The sequence below is a fragment of the Meleagris gallopavo genome, chromosome 21, assembly GCF_000146605.3.
Source record: "Meleagris gallopavo isolate NT-WF06-2002-E0010 breed Aviagen turkey brand Nicholas breeding stock chromosome 21, Turkey_5.1, whole genome shotgun sequence".
Lineage (NCBI taxonomy): Eukaryota > Metazoa > Chordata > Aves > Galliformes > Phasianidae > Meleagris > Meleagris gallopavo.
The window spans coordinates 5,626,087-5,639,686 of record NC_015031.2 but is presented as its reverse complement, the minus strand read 5'-3'; the positions used below and the strand labels follow the sequence as shown (position 1 = coordinate 5,639,686).

General features: G+C 43.1%; 1 protein-coding gene across 1 annotated transcript; it reads left to right on the top strand.

Moving 5' to 3' along the window:
- Positions 1 to 303: 303 nt before the first annotated feature.
- Positions 304 to 13,588, top strand: LOC104913953 (smoothelin-like protein 2; the record flags this gene model as incomplete). Its single annotated transcript, XM_019621849.2, has 3 exons — positions 304 to 2,540; positions 12,552 to 12,639; positions 13,347 to 13,588. Coding segments are annotated over exons 1-3 (735 nt in total), but the record flags the coding sequence as incomplete, so codon positions are not given.
- Between the last annotated feature and the right edge of the window lie 12 nt (positions 13,589 to 13,600).

The window sequence follows — 13,600 nt, the reverse complement described above, 5'->3', positions numbered from 1 at the left end:
GACAAAGAACAGAAAGGTCATCTGAAGTTAAGTTACCAGATTAGGGGCGATAAGAAACCAGATGAGGTTTAACAAAAGCAACTGTACAATCTTGCACCTGGCAAGTATCAGAACTTCTTCACAGTGATGGTGACCAAGCACCATCAGGCTGCTCGGGGAGGCTGTGGATTTTCCTTCTCTGAAGATATTCAAGACTTGTCAGGATGCCTACCTGTGCAGCCTGCTGTAGGGAGCCTGCTTTGGCAAGAGGGTTGGACTCGATGATCTCTAAGAAGTCCCTTCCAACCCTTACAGTTCCATGATTCTGTGATTATGGTAAAAGGGAGTTTATCCTCACCTGGGCACAACAATTCCACAACTAGTGGGCTGTGCTCCCCTGCTTTCCTTACACTCATTTCATCCAAGTACAGCCCCATAAGCTTTGGAGGGATAGCTTCTCTGACTGCTGGGAGATAACATGCTTTTATTTTCAGACACTGGATAGTGGGAAGTGATAAACAGGATCTCAGATTTCCCTAAAAAATATTGTTCCAGTGTGGAAATATGAACAATATCTTGTGGTTTACAATGCTTAATTGTGGTATCAAATGTAAAAGTTACCAATAGTACTCTCCAGAGAAATCTGGTAACAGAGCCCCATAACATGTCTTAGCTATTGTGGAGTAGGAACCCCCTTCTTTCTTTATATGAGCCTTTAGCCTTTTAAAAAAAAGCCTGACAACAAACAGAAATCACATCCATCATCTGTTATCCCAGTTTTGGCAGAAGAGCATAAAGGGTCTTAAAACCTCAGCAGGCAGAAAAATTAAGTGACTTGTACAATGATTGCTGGAAGGTCAGGGGCAGAAGGAAGATTAACCCAGTGGCCAGTCCTTGCACTAAGTGCCCTCAAGGAATTAAAACTTAGAAATGAGATTCAAGTGGCAACAAATCTTAACTACAGAAATCCGTCAGGGAATGGCTTAACATATGCTCTGGGGCACAACTGATTTTAAGGGCTATGGAATTATGACTGCAACATGGCACACTGATTTGTGCGTAACATCCTGAGAGATTGCATCAAGAGCACTTGCAATCTATTCACATGTGCACTTGCTAACAATCATATTTCATGCAGTTAAGTGCAAGGCCTCTGATCTTCAGAGCGTTCGAGGCTTTGATTTGTATGTCTAGATTTCTTGTATACTGCGTGAGTACAGCACTGGCATGTGTATGTCTTGTGTACTGCAAAGTGTGCTGGTATGTGGGAACTGAAAAGACATGAACGAACTATATTGTTACACTTCACTAGAAAGCATAAAGCAGTTCTGAAAGTAGCAGAGGAGTAAAAAGTATGCTGACAAAAAAGGTAGTTCCTCCACTTCAAACTTTCTCTGATTAAGGAGCATGCAGGATGTCACGTTTCTGTTCTGTGCTCTAATGAATAAACAAACATGGTCAGCAAGTTGTGGGAGGTGATTCTCCACTCACAGGGAAAGGTGCACGTATGTGCATTCCTCCAGAAGTTGTCTCAGAGCCAATTATTTCCCTTTGCCTTCGTGCTTCTTCAGGAAGGAATACGTTCTGTTTACTTCGGCATCCTCACGCAAGCAACCCAGGAAAGACGAGATGATGACCTCTTTGCTTGCCCTCCTCATTCCTGCCCGACTTGCCATCTCCTGTTCACTCCCTTCACGCACAAGCTCTGCATCCTCAACCTCCTCCAGGTCCGGTTCAGTAACGCCGCCTGCAGCCCGCCACGCCCGGCCTTTCCCTCAAGGGCCCCGACAGCTGTGAACCTCCATTGCCCCCGCCCCTTCTCCCTCCCTCTTTCGTTTGTTCCCTCGTGAAATTACATCTCCTCTGAAGGAGCGCACAGAGTCGGGCGGCCCTGGGCAGTCACTCAGCTCCTGGTTTGGCTGTCCCGGTGCCCCGCTACAGCGCGGCACTGCTGCGGTGACGCCGCCGGGCGCTCCGCAGGCTCTGCGGAGCTTTGTGTCCGCACTATGGGAGCGAACCGGGCTCCGGCAGCCGTGGGGGCAGGCCGATGCGGGGGTTGGGCTTAAGGGCGGCTAGAGGGAGGTTTTATCTGTTCGGGCTACTGCAGCCGTCGGCTCCCGAGTTTCCCCCCGCGCCTATTCGGGGCCACGAACACCATGGCCAGCGAGATCGACAACCTGAGCAGCCGCGAAGCAAAGACGGTATGCGAGGCGTTGGGACGCTATGAAGACACGCTGCGGGGCGCTGTCCGGGAGATCCACGTGGACATTCAGGTGTTCAAGCAAGGCGTGAGCCGGCAGGTGGATGAGGTGCTGCGGATCGCTAGCCCCCTGGCTCGCAGCGTCTCAGAGCTGCAGCAGGAGAACCAGCGCCTGCGGGTGCAGCTGGAGCGTCTTGCTCGGCAGGTGGAGGCCCTTAGCCGGTCGGCGGGGCTGCCGCAAGAGTGGCGGGACGAGGCAGAGAGGAGCCCTCCAGCTGTGGGATCCAGCTCTCCAGTGCCGGCTTTTTCTGCAGACAGGTTCTCCAACCTTGCGAAGCTAGCAGTGTCTGGTCGGAGCCAAGTAAGTACTTGTTGTGGCTGGGGGGGGCAATGAAGGAGGGTCGTGAGGATGCAAGAGCACTTGATATGAGTGGATGCTTCAATGCTGAGCTGTAGGTAGCACGGGGGAGTGTTTACATGGAGCACTTCTTGTGCATTGAATATTTATGAGCTTTTGGAAGGTGCCTAGAGAAATGGCCTTGACAGTTATGCCATCTGGAGATGTTTCTGATCATGGTGCTACTTGGCCAAACTGAGATCTTGCTTAGAGTGATAGCAATCTCTCAGTTGAGTGTGAAGTAAGAATAGAAGTTATGGCGGTCTCAGCTATCAGTATCTATGTGTAGGTGAATATCTGTATATCCTTTCCAGATTCAGGGGGGGACCCATGTGCCAGCGATGCTGTTTGTCAGTTGCCAAGCTCACAAAGGAGAAAAACTCAGCATATATGTAGCAGGCAATAATGTGCTTACCTAACATAGTGATTTAGTGTGCTGAAGTGTGACAGTTATGAGGCACAAGTGCTGTGCTGTACTACTACGGCTCAACTTTTAGAGAGGTATGCCCCATGCAAGCTGTCATGGTCTCCATGTCCTAAACTACCACAGAGATGTTCTTCCCAGTGGTAGAACTGCTTCTGTGAGATGAAGCCTTATAATGTGGTGCATGGAAAGCTCAGTTAGTGGGAAGCTCATATGGCACTGGGCTTTGTGTAATACTTTTCTAGTGCATCTGGTCCTGTGGAAGGAGCTGAGAGTTCCTGTTCAATCCTTGATGCCAAGAGATTGCCTCTAGACAGTACATGGTGATTATTATATAACTATGTGGTATTAGAGAGCTAGCCTTCAAAACTGGAAGCCTATTCCATTTAATATTAATCTATCTCTTGCAAGATTCTTAAAGACTTGGAGCATGGAAAAATGTGGCATTGGCTATCCAAGCCTTGGGGATGAAAAGTAAAAGCTTGGAAATTAAGCTAATTTGAAGTTATTTGGGTGCGATTGAGCAGAGTCAGTATAACATTCCAGCCCTTTTACTTCCCACCAATCCAACAGCTGGCCAAATGAAAAGGCAAAGCAGCCACGTGCAGTACTATTCCAATGCTATTGTAGCAGTTGCTGCCTTTTCTCCCAAAAAATTAACATGAACAGCTTACACAACTTCTAGATCTTTTGTTTGTTTGGTTTTTTGTTTTGTTTTTTTTTCCTCCGTGGAGCTAGCCATACTTATTAAATTGCAAGAAACAGAAATAAGCTCAGTGCCAGGGAAGAGATAGAGGAAGTGGTGCCTCATACAACTCATCTTCTCCGTTTGCCACTGCCTATTTGTAGTGGGTACTCCATGCTCTGTGATAAGCTTTGCATTGAGGCTATGGCATTATCCAGCTTTAGATATCAGTGTAGGTTGAAAAGCACATAATGTGCTTTAGTTCTGGCTGGAACCTTCTTAGCTTTGAGGGTTCAGGGAAGATCACTAAAGTAGTGGTAGCTCCCCAGTGTCCTCCCAACAATTTTCCCCACAAGGATGGATGGCTTCCAGGGTTAGCATAGCTGACTGAAAAGGAATCTCAGTACTGAGAACTATGGGAGATGCAGCTAGAGCTACACATGCCAAATGCACGCAGAGATTACAGTCTTAATCAGAAAAATTATGTAATGTGGCTGTGCTCAAATGACTAAGGAGCAAGCCTTGATCACTGTGTTGGTCACCCAGTTTCTCTGTGGTAATGAAAATATTCCCTGAATTGTCTGAAATTTCTATTTGTGCAACAGAAGCACTTGAAGCAGAGTACCGTAAATGCCACTGTGTGTGTTTTCAGATAAATTAGTGGTTGTGATAAAAACTGATGAGACTTCCATCCAGAGTAAATGCTTATATAAGTCTGGGATAGGAGAAGCAAATAATACATTTCTGGAAAAAGCAGCAAATAAGATGTACTCTTTTGCTCCTGAAAAAGATTTATTAGTTGGGTTTCTTTCTACTGTGTAGTTGATGTAGTTCTTATCCCAATAAGGAATTGAGTTCTGTTCCCTTCAACACTTTTATCAAAATACTCTGGATAAGAGTTTCTTTCTCAGGGTGAAGATCAGGTATTGGAGATTCTGAGCATCTTTATTGTGTGAACTGTTGTTTTCTAACGTTGCTAGATTACTTTTCAAGGTGATTTCATTGAGAAGAAAATGTGGCTAAGGAGTTCTGAGCATAATTCAAAAGTAAGGACACAAATATCCTTTTAAATATAATCTTTGGCTAGTCTCTGCTACACTGTCCTTGAAATCTGATGTACGACAGTCTATGTGCTCATTTAGATGGACCCAGTTGCCTTTCTGTCTATCGAGTGGGCTAGACTAACAAGATAACCATTTATTAGCCCCCATTTCCTGCATGCAACACAAGCAGTGACAGTGTTACAAAGGATTTGTGTTATCTGCCCCAGATTTATATTGTACCCAAGAACAGGGCTCTCTGGGTACTGCAGAAGAGTGCTTTGGGGGTGTAGGGTGGGGAAGGGAGTGTGTTCTTTGTACGTTTGCTCCTTGTCTTCTCTTTTTCTTTTTCCCCCTCCCCTTTCTGAGGTATGTTGGTTTTTTTGTTTGTTTGTTTTTCCCTCTCTGCGGCCATTTCAGTGTCTGACTGACTTCTGCAGAGAAGGATGGTTCAGAAAGTAATTGTAATTCATAAGTTTTAGTATCAGGTGGTCATTTGTATTCAAGGTTGTTAAGCTGGCAGTCTTATTTGCCCCTTTATTCCAAGAGATTGCACATGGAAAATTGCTCACCTTTCCTTTTCCGTCTTGGAATATGGATGGATTAGAAATTCTAATAATGAGGAGAATCGCTTTTTGTATTTGCAGTGCTTTAGTAAACCCACTTGTTCAGTTGCTACAGCTAGATCCGTAAATTTCTGTTTATTTCTTGACTTAAACTTCAGCTAAGTAGATCTTTCTGAAAAGTCTGAATTATTGAAACTAAGTAGAGATAAGATAGCTTATCTCTTTAAAAACAAATAAACAAAAACAAAGCGTGTTTAAAAGTAACTCTGTGGAATGTTCCAAGGTCTTTAGTTTATAGCTGCTGAGCTGAGAGGGAGCATCCAAATCCAGCACGGACAGTAGCTGGTATATGAAACTATGTCAGAACTATTGGGATTGGTTTAAAATTATGATATGTAAAAATTGGGATTAGTTTTTGCCTTCTGAGTTAATTTTTCTTAAAGCATTTATGCAGCAATTTTGGCACATAGATTTTTCTTTTTCTTTTCCTTTTTTTTTTTTTTCCCCTTTCTTTTTCTTTCTATAATCATTGGAGCCAGGAGGTTGGTGTAAGGCTGTTGGATAGCATAAGCTCAGGATCTGGAACTACATGCATTGAACAGGATTTTGAGTTAGTCATTCTGCAAACTGGATGAGATTTCTAATTATAACATTGTTACATTTTTAAGAGAGATACATTTATGTATCAAATAATACATGCATAGTAGAGGTAATCTTGCATGAGACAGGAACACTATTTTAATATGTTCTGTGTGGTTTGGATGGTGTCGAGCAAATTGTAGTATTAAAAAAAAACCAGGATAAAATCAGCATTGCTTTGGAAGTAGTACCAACTTGTTCCAGTGATTTTTTTTGTCAAGGTGAAAGAAAGGGACCTTGCTTTCTTTTGAAGTTTGGAGGATGTACCTATGAAATTCAGTTTCCATCAGCTCCAGAGAACCTTGACTGATAAAGGCAGTAGGAGAATTATCACTTGCTTGGGTCCTGCTCATTTGAAGATACTAAGTTGTTGAGTTACAGTGTCATAATAAACATCTGTGATTAAAAGGTCTACAAACCTGTCAGCCCAAATTCTTATCAGGCTGGATCTAGATCAGTTTGGTTTTTAGATGGATAAAAAGAGATGGTACATCTCCACTTTTTTTCCAATCTAGTGTTCCTATCCTGAACTTAAGCTTCCTCTGTCCAGAAATTTACTCTTACCTTGAATCAGGCTAGTAAACCGCACTTGTCATGATGAGTCAGTAAGAATTAGTCAGTTCTTCCTAGAGTAGAAAAGTATGCTCACCTAGCCTTGCCTATTTTTCTTGGCGTGACCTCTGCAGAACCTGTGTACGTGGATTATAGGATTTATTTCTGTCAGTTCCAAAGTCTGGAAAAGTTTGAGGTTAAAGGTGGTAACTTGGACTCATTCCTTAACTATGATGAGTCCGTCATGTAAACATTCTGCTGATTTCCAGCAATTTAAGTGCCTGATAGGAGACTTTAGTTGGCAACTTCCCTCAAAGCTGAGGAAAATATCATTTAATTTCAAAAAGAGCGTTGAAACTAGGAAAACAATGTGTTTTCTTCAAAAACACATTGTTTGTAGATTGTCCTTGACTCAGCCCTGCGGAGAAGGACCTGGGGGGTCTTGATGGATGAAAAGCTTAATATGAGCCAGCAGTGTGCTCTTGCAGCGCAGAAAGCAAATGGTATCCTGGGCTCCTCCAGAAGAGGAGTGGCCAGCAGGGACGGGAAGGTGATTGTTCCCATCTACTCTGCTCTTGTGAGGTCCCATCTGCAGTACTGTGTCAAGGTCTGGAGCCCCCAGTACAAGAAAAACAAAGAGCTGTTTGAGAGGGTCCAGAGGAGAGCCACAAAGATGATCGAGGACTGGAGCACCTCCTCTACGAAGACAGGCTGAGGGAGCTGGGCTCGTTCAGCCTGGAAAAGAGAAGGCTGCGGGGTGACCTCATTGCAGCCTTTCAGTACCTAAAGGGAGCCTACAAACAGGAGGGGAGCCAACTCTTTGAAAGGGTAGATAACAGCAGGACAAGGGGAAATGGTTTGAAGTTGAGGGAGGGAAGATTTAGGTTGGATGTGAAGGGGAAGTTCTTTACAGAGAGAGTGGTGAGGTGCTGGAACAGGCTGCCCAGAGACGGGTGGATGCCCTGTCCCTAGAGGTGTTCAAGACCAGATTGGATGGGGCCCTGGGCAGCCTGGTCTAGTATTACATGAGGAGGTTGGTAGCCCTGCATGTGGCAGGGGGTTGGAGATTCATGATCCTTGAGGTCCCTTCCAACTGTGGCCATTCTGTGATTCTGTGAACTGTCTTTCTTTTTCTCCTTCCTTCAGTCAATGCAGGATGCTGAATAAGCTGCAGAGTAAATAAATAAATATTTAAATAATGAAAATGCAGTTCTGTAACATGTCAAAGGTTGGGGGGAATTTTAAAAGAATGAGGAAAGAAAATTCTAGAAGGAGCTGTGCCTGCCTTCTGCTGCTTTTTCAGTGTGGAAAGGCACAGCTGTCAGTAATATTTGTGGGTTTTTTGTGAACAACCACAATATCTTTTTGTGGTATTCTGTACAGTTGTGGTACACCACAATACCTTTCTGAGCCTCTGTCTCCCTTTCTTTTTATGCTGCAGTCTTTCTTTGGCAGAGACTGATCACTGTCTTTCTGCTGTCATTATGCACACTGCCTGGCACAAAGATAAACTATTCTGGGGGAAGGTTTCTAGGTGCTCCATAACCTAGGTGCTGCTGGATTACATTTTGCCTACAAGCAAAGCTAAGTCAGAGCTGCATTGAAGCGTTTTTCAAAAAAAGTCATTGAATGATGCTGTTTGAATGGCTCCTTCTGAGGTCACTGTTACAGCAGAGGAAAGGTTATGCAGGAATGTGTCCCAAACTGTAGTAGCTCTGAGACTGAGGCAAATTGGCATCATGCTGTTATGAGCACCTTATTTTCAGCAAGAAGTCTTCTATCACTGAGAAAAGATCAATCCCAGAGCAATTAATGAATGAAACTGAGGAGGTGGTGACAGAAGTTAAGGGACCTAACTTCTCTGACACCTCTACAGGGTTAAGCTCATGTAACCAAATGTCTTGTGCTTTTGTCTAGATGAAGACAGGTCGGTCTGTAGCCCTCTAAGTGCCCCTGTGTGTCTCTGTGCTTACAGTAATAAGTCTTGGTGAGGGCCATGTGTCAGTGTTTAGGGTTCAAGTTTGTTACATTTAATTCAGTCTAGCTGCAGTCTGTTGCCGCTTTAGGACATGCTGCTGTTTCACAATGACCACATTGACATCGTATATGTGGTTGCTTGCTTCTACCGCAATCTAGTAACATAACAGTGTGGAAACAGGATCTCATGGAAAACTAGTGGGTTTTGATAACAAAAGAGTTTATTCTTTCATTTGATTTCTGAGCTGATGCGACTTGCTCTGTGGTTGCACAATTGTTAGATCTGATACAAGGGAAGCAGAGGAAAAAGGGGGCCTGGAATTGGAGAAAGGCTCCATGTTTTAGCAGTAATGCTCAGGAAATAAAATGAGAACCCACACCCACAACCTTGACAATGCATGGGTCAAGGTCTTCAATGGGAGAATAGAGGAGAACACTACCTGCATTCCTGATCCCTTCAACATCTTTCTGGGAACCTAAAGTTTCTTAATATTTTGTGGTTTCTGTGTTGCGACCTCATGTGATGCTACTTGAGAGAGCAGAAGTGGATAGGTGGATAGCAGTCCTCCAGCTTTACTGGCGACAGTAGCCTCTTGATGTTACAAATGTGGGCCCCTGGCAGGCAGCAAAACTCTCTGGAGAGACTGTCCAAATGGCAAATGAGTGATTCAGTTCCTTTCAGTAAGAAGTTCCTGATTATTAACACCCTTTGCCATCCTTTGGTGGCACTGGTTCTAATAAGGATCCTTGGTTGTACCAACTTACCAACTTAGTTCTTGGGTCTTGACCCATACCTTCCCCTTTTTCCAGCCTCAGAGGCTCATATTTGTTGTATAGGGGCACTGTGGGAGCAGGGGGGAAACTCCTTCTGCTGTAAGCGGAAATGAAGGACTGGTCCTCCATCTCGTTTGTGTTACTGCAGAATGTCTCTTCAAGGTTGGAAGCTAGTTTAGTTTGTTTCCCTTTCAGGGATTTAAGACAAGGGCTGTTGGTCAGCTTGTGTCAGTTCACAATACCACCCTTTAATCTCTCTCTGATTCCTGGATACTACAACTGTCTGGTACCTTCCTCTTGCAACCTGGCCACTTGCTCGAAAAGTTCGTGGAGCTGGGCATGCTTGCACCAATGATACCCACCTCTGCACTCAGCCCCTAGGGGGACTTTCAGAGTCTAAAGTTCTCCACGGTCAAAGATAAGGGCATCTCTTATGCCCCTTGGAGGTCTGCTTGGGAAAGGTGTGACTAGCCTAAGTTTCTGCCTCAGCCTGTCTGTTACGGTGGGCAGTGGCCATATTGGTTTCAATAGGAAGCTCTTCCCTGCTTCTCCCTGATGAGAAGAAAGCAGGATGCTTTTTGCCCTCGCAGTGTTCCCTCCAGAATTTTATACTTTTTCCCTAGAATTTTTCATCAACCACATTACTGCTTTTCCATGTGTTTTGTTTTTTTTTAATGTGTGATGAAAACAGGCGAAATCTAGCTTATAGCCCCCACATATGTAATGAGGAAATGCCTAAAGGTTTATCTGCAATAAGAGAATGACAGAATAATCACCTAAATTAGCAAAGCTCTGTTTGATGCATCTTCTGGTTGTGACATAAAAGGAATATGACAGGTAAGCAGATATAGAACACAGCACTGTATGAAACGGCTTACAAGAATGGTGCTTAGCATTCCAGTCTACCAGATGACTGTGCTGCTATCAAGCCAAACAAAAAAAGAGAAGTGTGCATTTATGTGTTAGTTGTTAACAACTGTGATTTTCAACAGTCGGTCTTTCTGGTATTTTGATGCCAGACTTTAATTTGGTTCTCTAACCAGGCCCAATACTGAGATCTTCTGCAAAGCTATCAGTTACAGATAGGTAATCATAGAATCATAGAATGGCCTGGGTTGAAAAGGACCTCAAAGATCTTCTAGTTTCAATCCCCCCTGCATGGGCAGGGTTGCCAGCCTCTAGACCAGGCTGCCCAGAGCCATGTCTAGCCTGGCCTTGAATGCCTCCAGGGATGGGGTATCTACAATATCTCTGGGCAACCTGTTCCAGTGTGTCACCACCCTCTGAGTGAAATTATGTTTGAACAATGAATTTTAAAGCAGAATCATGGAGCTGTAGCTATGTGATTGAGTATTCATCCGTTGTCGAACAATTTGTTGCTGTTTGTAATCTCTTGCAAGCCTCCTTCTACCTGCCAGTGATTATTAGAAAGGATGAGTTCTGACCTTTTTTGATGAGAAAATTTGCAGGAGCACAATCACTAAGAGTCTTTCTGCAGTGTTTGTGGTTCAGCACGATGCCTTTGTGAACAAGGAGGACTAAATTTATAACAAGGATGTTCTATTTTGATACTGTCAGAAGAGTCTCTCTTTAGTGTTGACAGACTGCTGGAAGGACACTGCAGAGAACCAGCCTGCTATGGGTAAAGCAACAGAGTGATTGCCTAGCTGGCTAGGATCACTTACAAAGATCTAAACAAGCATTATTCATTGGTATCTGGGGACCTGATGGCACTCAACAGTGCAGGAGTAACTGCATGAGACACAAAGACCTGCACAAGCAGATAGATTAAATGCTCCAGAAGTCAACTTACATTATACCATGAAGCCATCTCTACTCCTGTATCTGACCAGGAAGTTTGGTCATTCTGTTTATTTCTTCTTATTTTCTTGCAATTCCCATAAGTGTCTTGTAGGAATAATGGTATTCCAAAGTTGCCTGAATCTTCATTTAGGTGATTTGTTTGTTTGCCTGTTTTGTTGTTGTTTTATTGTGATATAGTGTGAACACCTGCTGAAGCTACAAAGGTAGAGTTGTTTTCACTCCTGTCAATTTTTTAATCCAGGTTTGCATCAAAATAAGGTTTTGTGAAAAGTGCTTCCACAGATTTTCTTCAGAGATTACTCCGTGTGCAAAAGCTTTCTAATGCTGTTCAAGGCTGCTTCTTCAAGCTGAGTGGTCAGTTACAGAATACTCCTGTTATCTGCCTGTGTCTTTCTGCTCTAGTAGAAGAACTGAGGAATAAGTGTGGTGCAGTTCTCACTAATGTCTAGCGGCCTTGATTGTCCTCCCTTACACATCTCACTTTTCCCCATTTCTGATGTATCAGTAATCTCTGTATGCAAAGCACAGAGAGGTGACTGAGGAGCTTGCTTTTATGAAAATTCCTCTTTCAAGAGGTCTCTAAATGAAAGATATCCCACAAAAAACAGCGGAGCTAGTAGTGCTTTTGCTTGTAAGAGAGTTTTAGATTTTGGACCATTGCTATTTTAGGTGCATATGAAACTATATTGGGGAATGAAAGAAAGTTTGATTATCCTTCTAACAGAGCCATAAGCCGCATTGTGTTAAAACTTGTTGTTGTGTTTGGTTTTGGCTTGTTTTTAGAAAGCAGCATCTTTTGCACATTTTAACAGTAAACAGACCAAACTTGCCTTGTTATGTAACCTCCAGACCTTTATCTAGCAGAGCACGGAAGTGCGTATGTAACTCCAGCAAGATCACTGACTCTGAAACGGACAGGAGAAGTAAATTAAACCTCTTGTCTGAAAAATACTGAGTAAATCAAGGTTTTGTTTCCAAATAAATGGTTAAGTAAATACCAGATACATTCACCTATCTTTTCTCATATATAGATGGAAATTTTTGTCCTCTGAAGCATCTCAGATTTCCATGTGCTCCTAGTGTGGTGGATGGCCTTACTTTAACACCAGTCTTTCAGACTTTCTGATGAAATAAAAGGAGTAGAACAGGAAGATTTGATCTGGAGTTACAAATCTCATGTTTCTCTCATCTCTCAACTATTAGACAGGGTCTTCAGTTTATCACAGTCACAGTGGATACTGATAGCTTTATCTAACAAAAGTGGAAGATCTCTGCTAGTTGCGTGGGGCCTGCTGGGACAAGTATGTGAGGATTGATATGAGTTGTACATTCCAGTGTTCCGTTTTCAAGTTCTGGCCTTTGGAATTAAATAATTCCTCCCATCCTGTATCATGGTCACTAGTAAAGGAAGGCCTGTTCTTGGCTGGGGTTTCTGGATAATCTAACTTTTGATGCTGTTTAAAATTTAGTTGTGTCCATTTTCTGTTCTGACAGAGTGTAGACCTGGATGACCACCACAAACCTGAGTTTAGAAGAGTTTTTAGTTCCTCCATCATTGAAAATGGGCATCAGTCTTCATCAGGTAGGAACAGGGCAAGAACTGAAGGATTACTTTAAAAAAATACCCGATTCTGGCAGTCATAGAGCAGCTTTCAGATGTTGGAACCATTAAAATCTGAGATGGTTTCAGGATGGATTTTGTGCTGTGGCTGTTTATTTCCTAATTAGGAGTCTAACCTTTAATATTCAACCTTATTGTTAAGCATGCACTGTGGTGTTTCATAAACTGGAGACCATTATTTCAGTGCCCCCCCGATAATAAGATCAGCTATTCTGGGTTCCATTATAGCCTTACATCTTAAAACATTTTGCAAATTACCAGTCTATTTCAATCATCCTTCACTGGGGGCAGTGCTTCTTATCTATATTTTAGAGAAAACTGAGGTGCCCAGCATTTTGTGAAACTAAGAAAATAACAAGGATGCTGATTTCTAATCTGCATCACATGACTGGGTTGCTCAGAGGAAGAGGAGGAGCTTACCAAATGTAGGTGCTAACAAATTAATAATCTGAAAAGGCTGTTTTTGCTGAATGTCATGTAGGACAGGTACCAGGATTGTACTTCAATTTCTACAAAGTGCTGTAAATGGTATAATGTCCCAAAGAGAGAATTGGGTAGAATACTTTGATTGACTTGTAAAATAAAGTTGTTGCATGGAAATTTGTTTGTAATTTTGTTACAAGTGTTAAGTAGATTTATTTCCTTTCTGCTTTTCTCTTACTCACCAGGTCAGGCAAAAGCCTCGCATGAGCTGACCTCTTTTTACTCAGACTCTTCCCCTGAGGCCCATGCTCCTGCAATGACCTTACAGATGCCCCACCTTCCCGTTACTGCAGTAACCAGAATATCAGAGAAGTTTTCAGGAGAAACCATCCATTCAGCAGGAACAACTAGTGCATCCACTGGCCTGCTCGGGCAAAACCAAAGCAAAAATGAGATGGCATTGAAAACTTCCAACCAGTCAGGTAAAATACAGGGATTT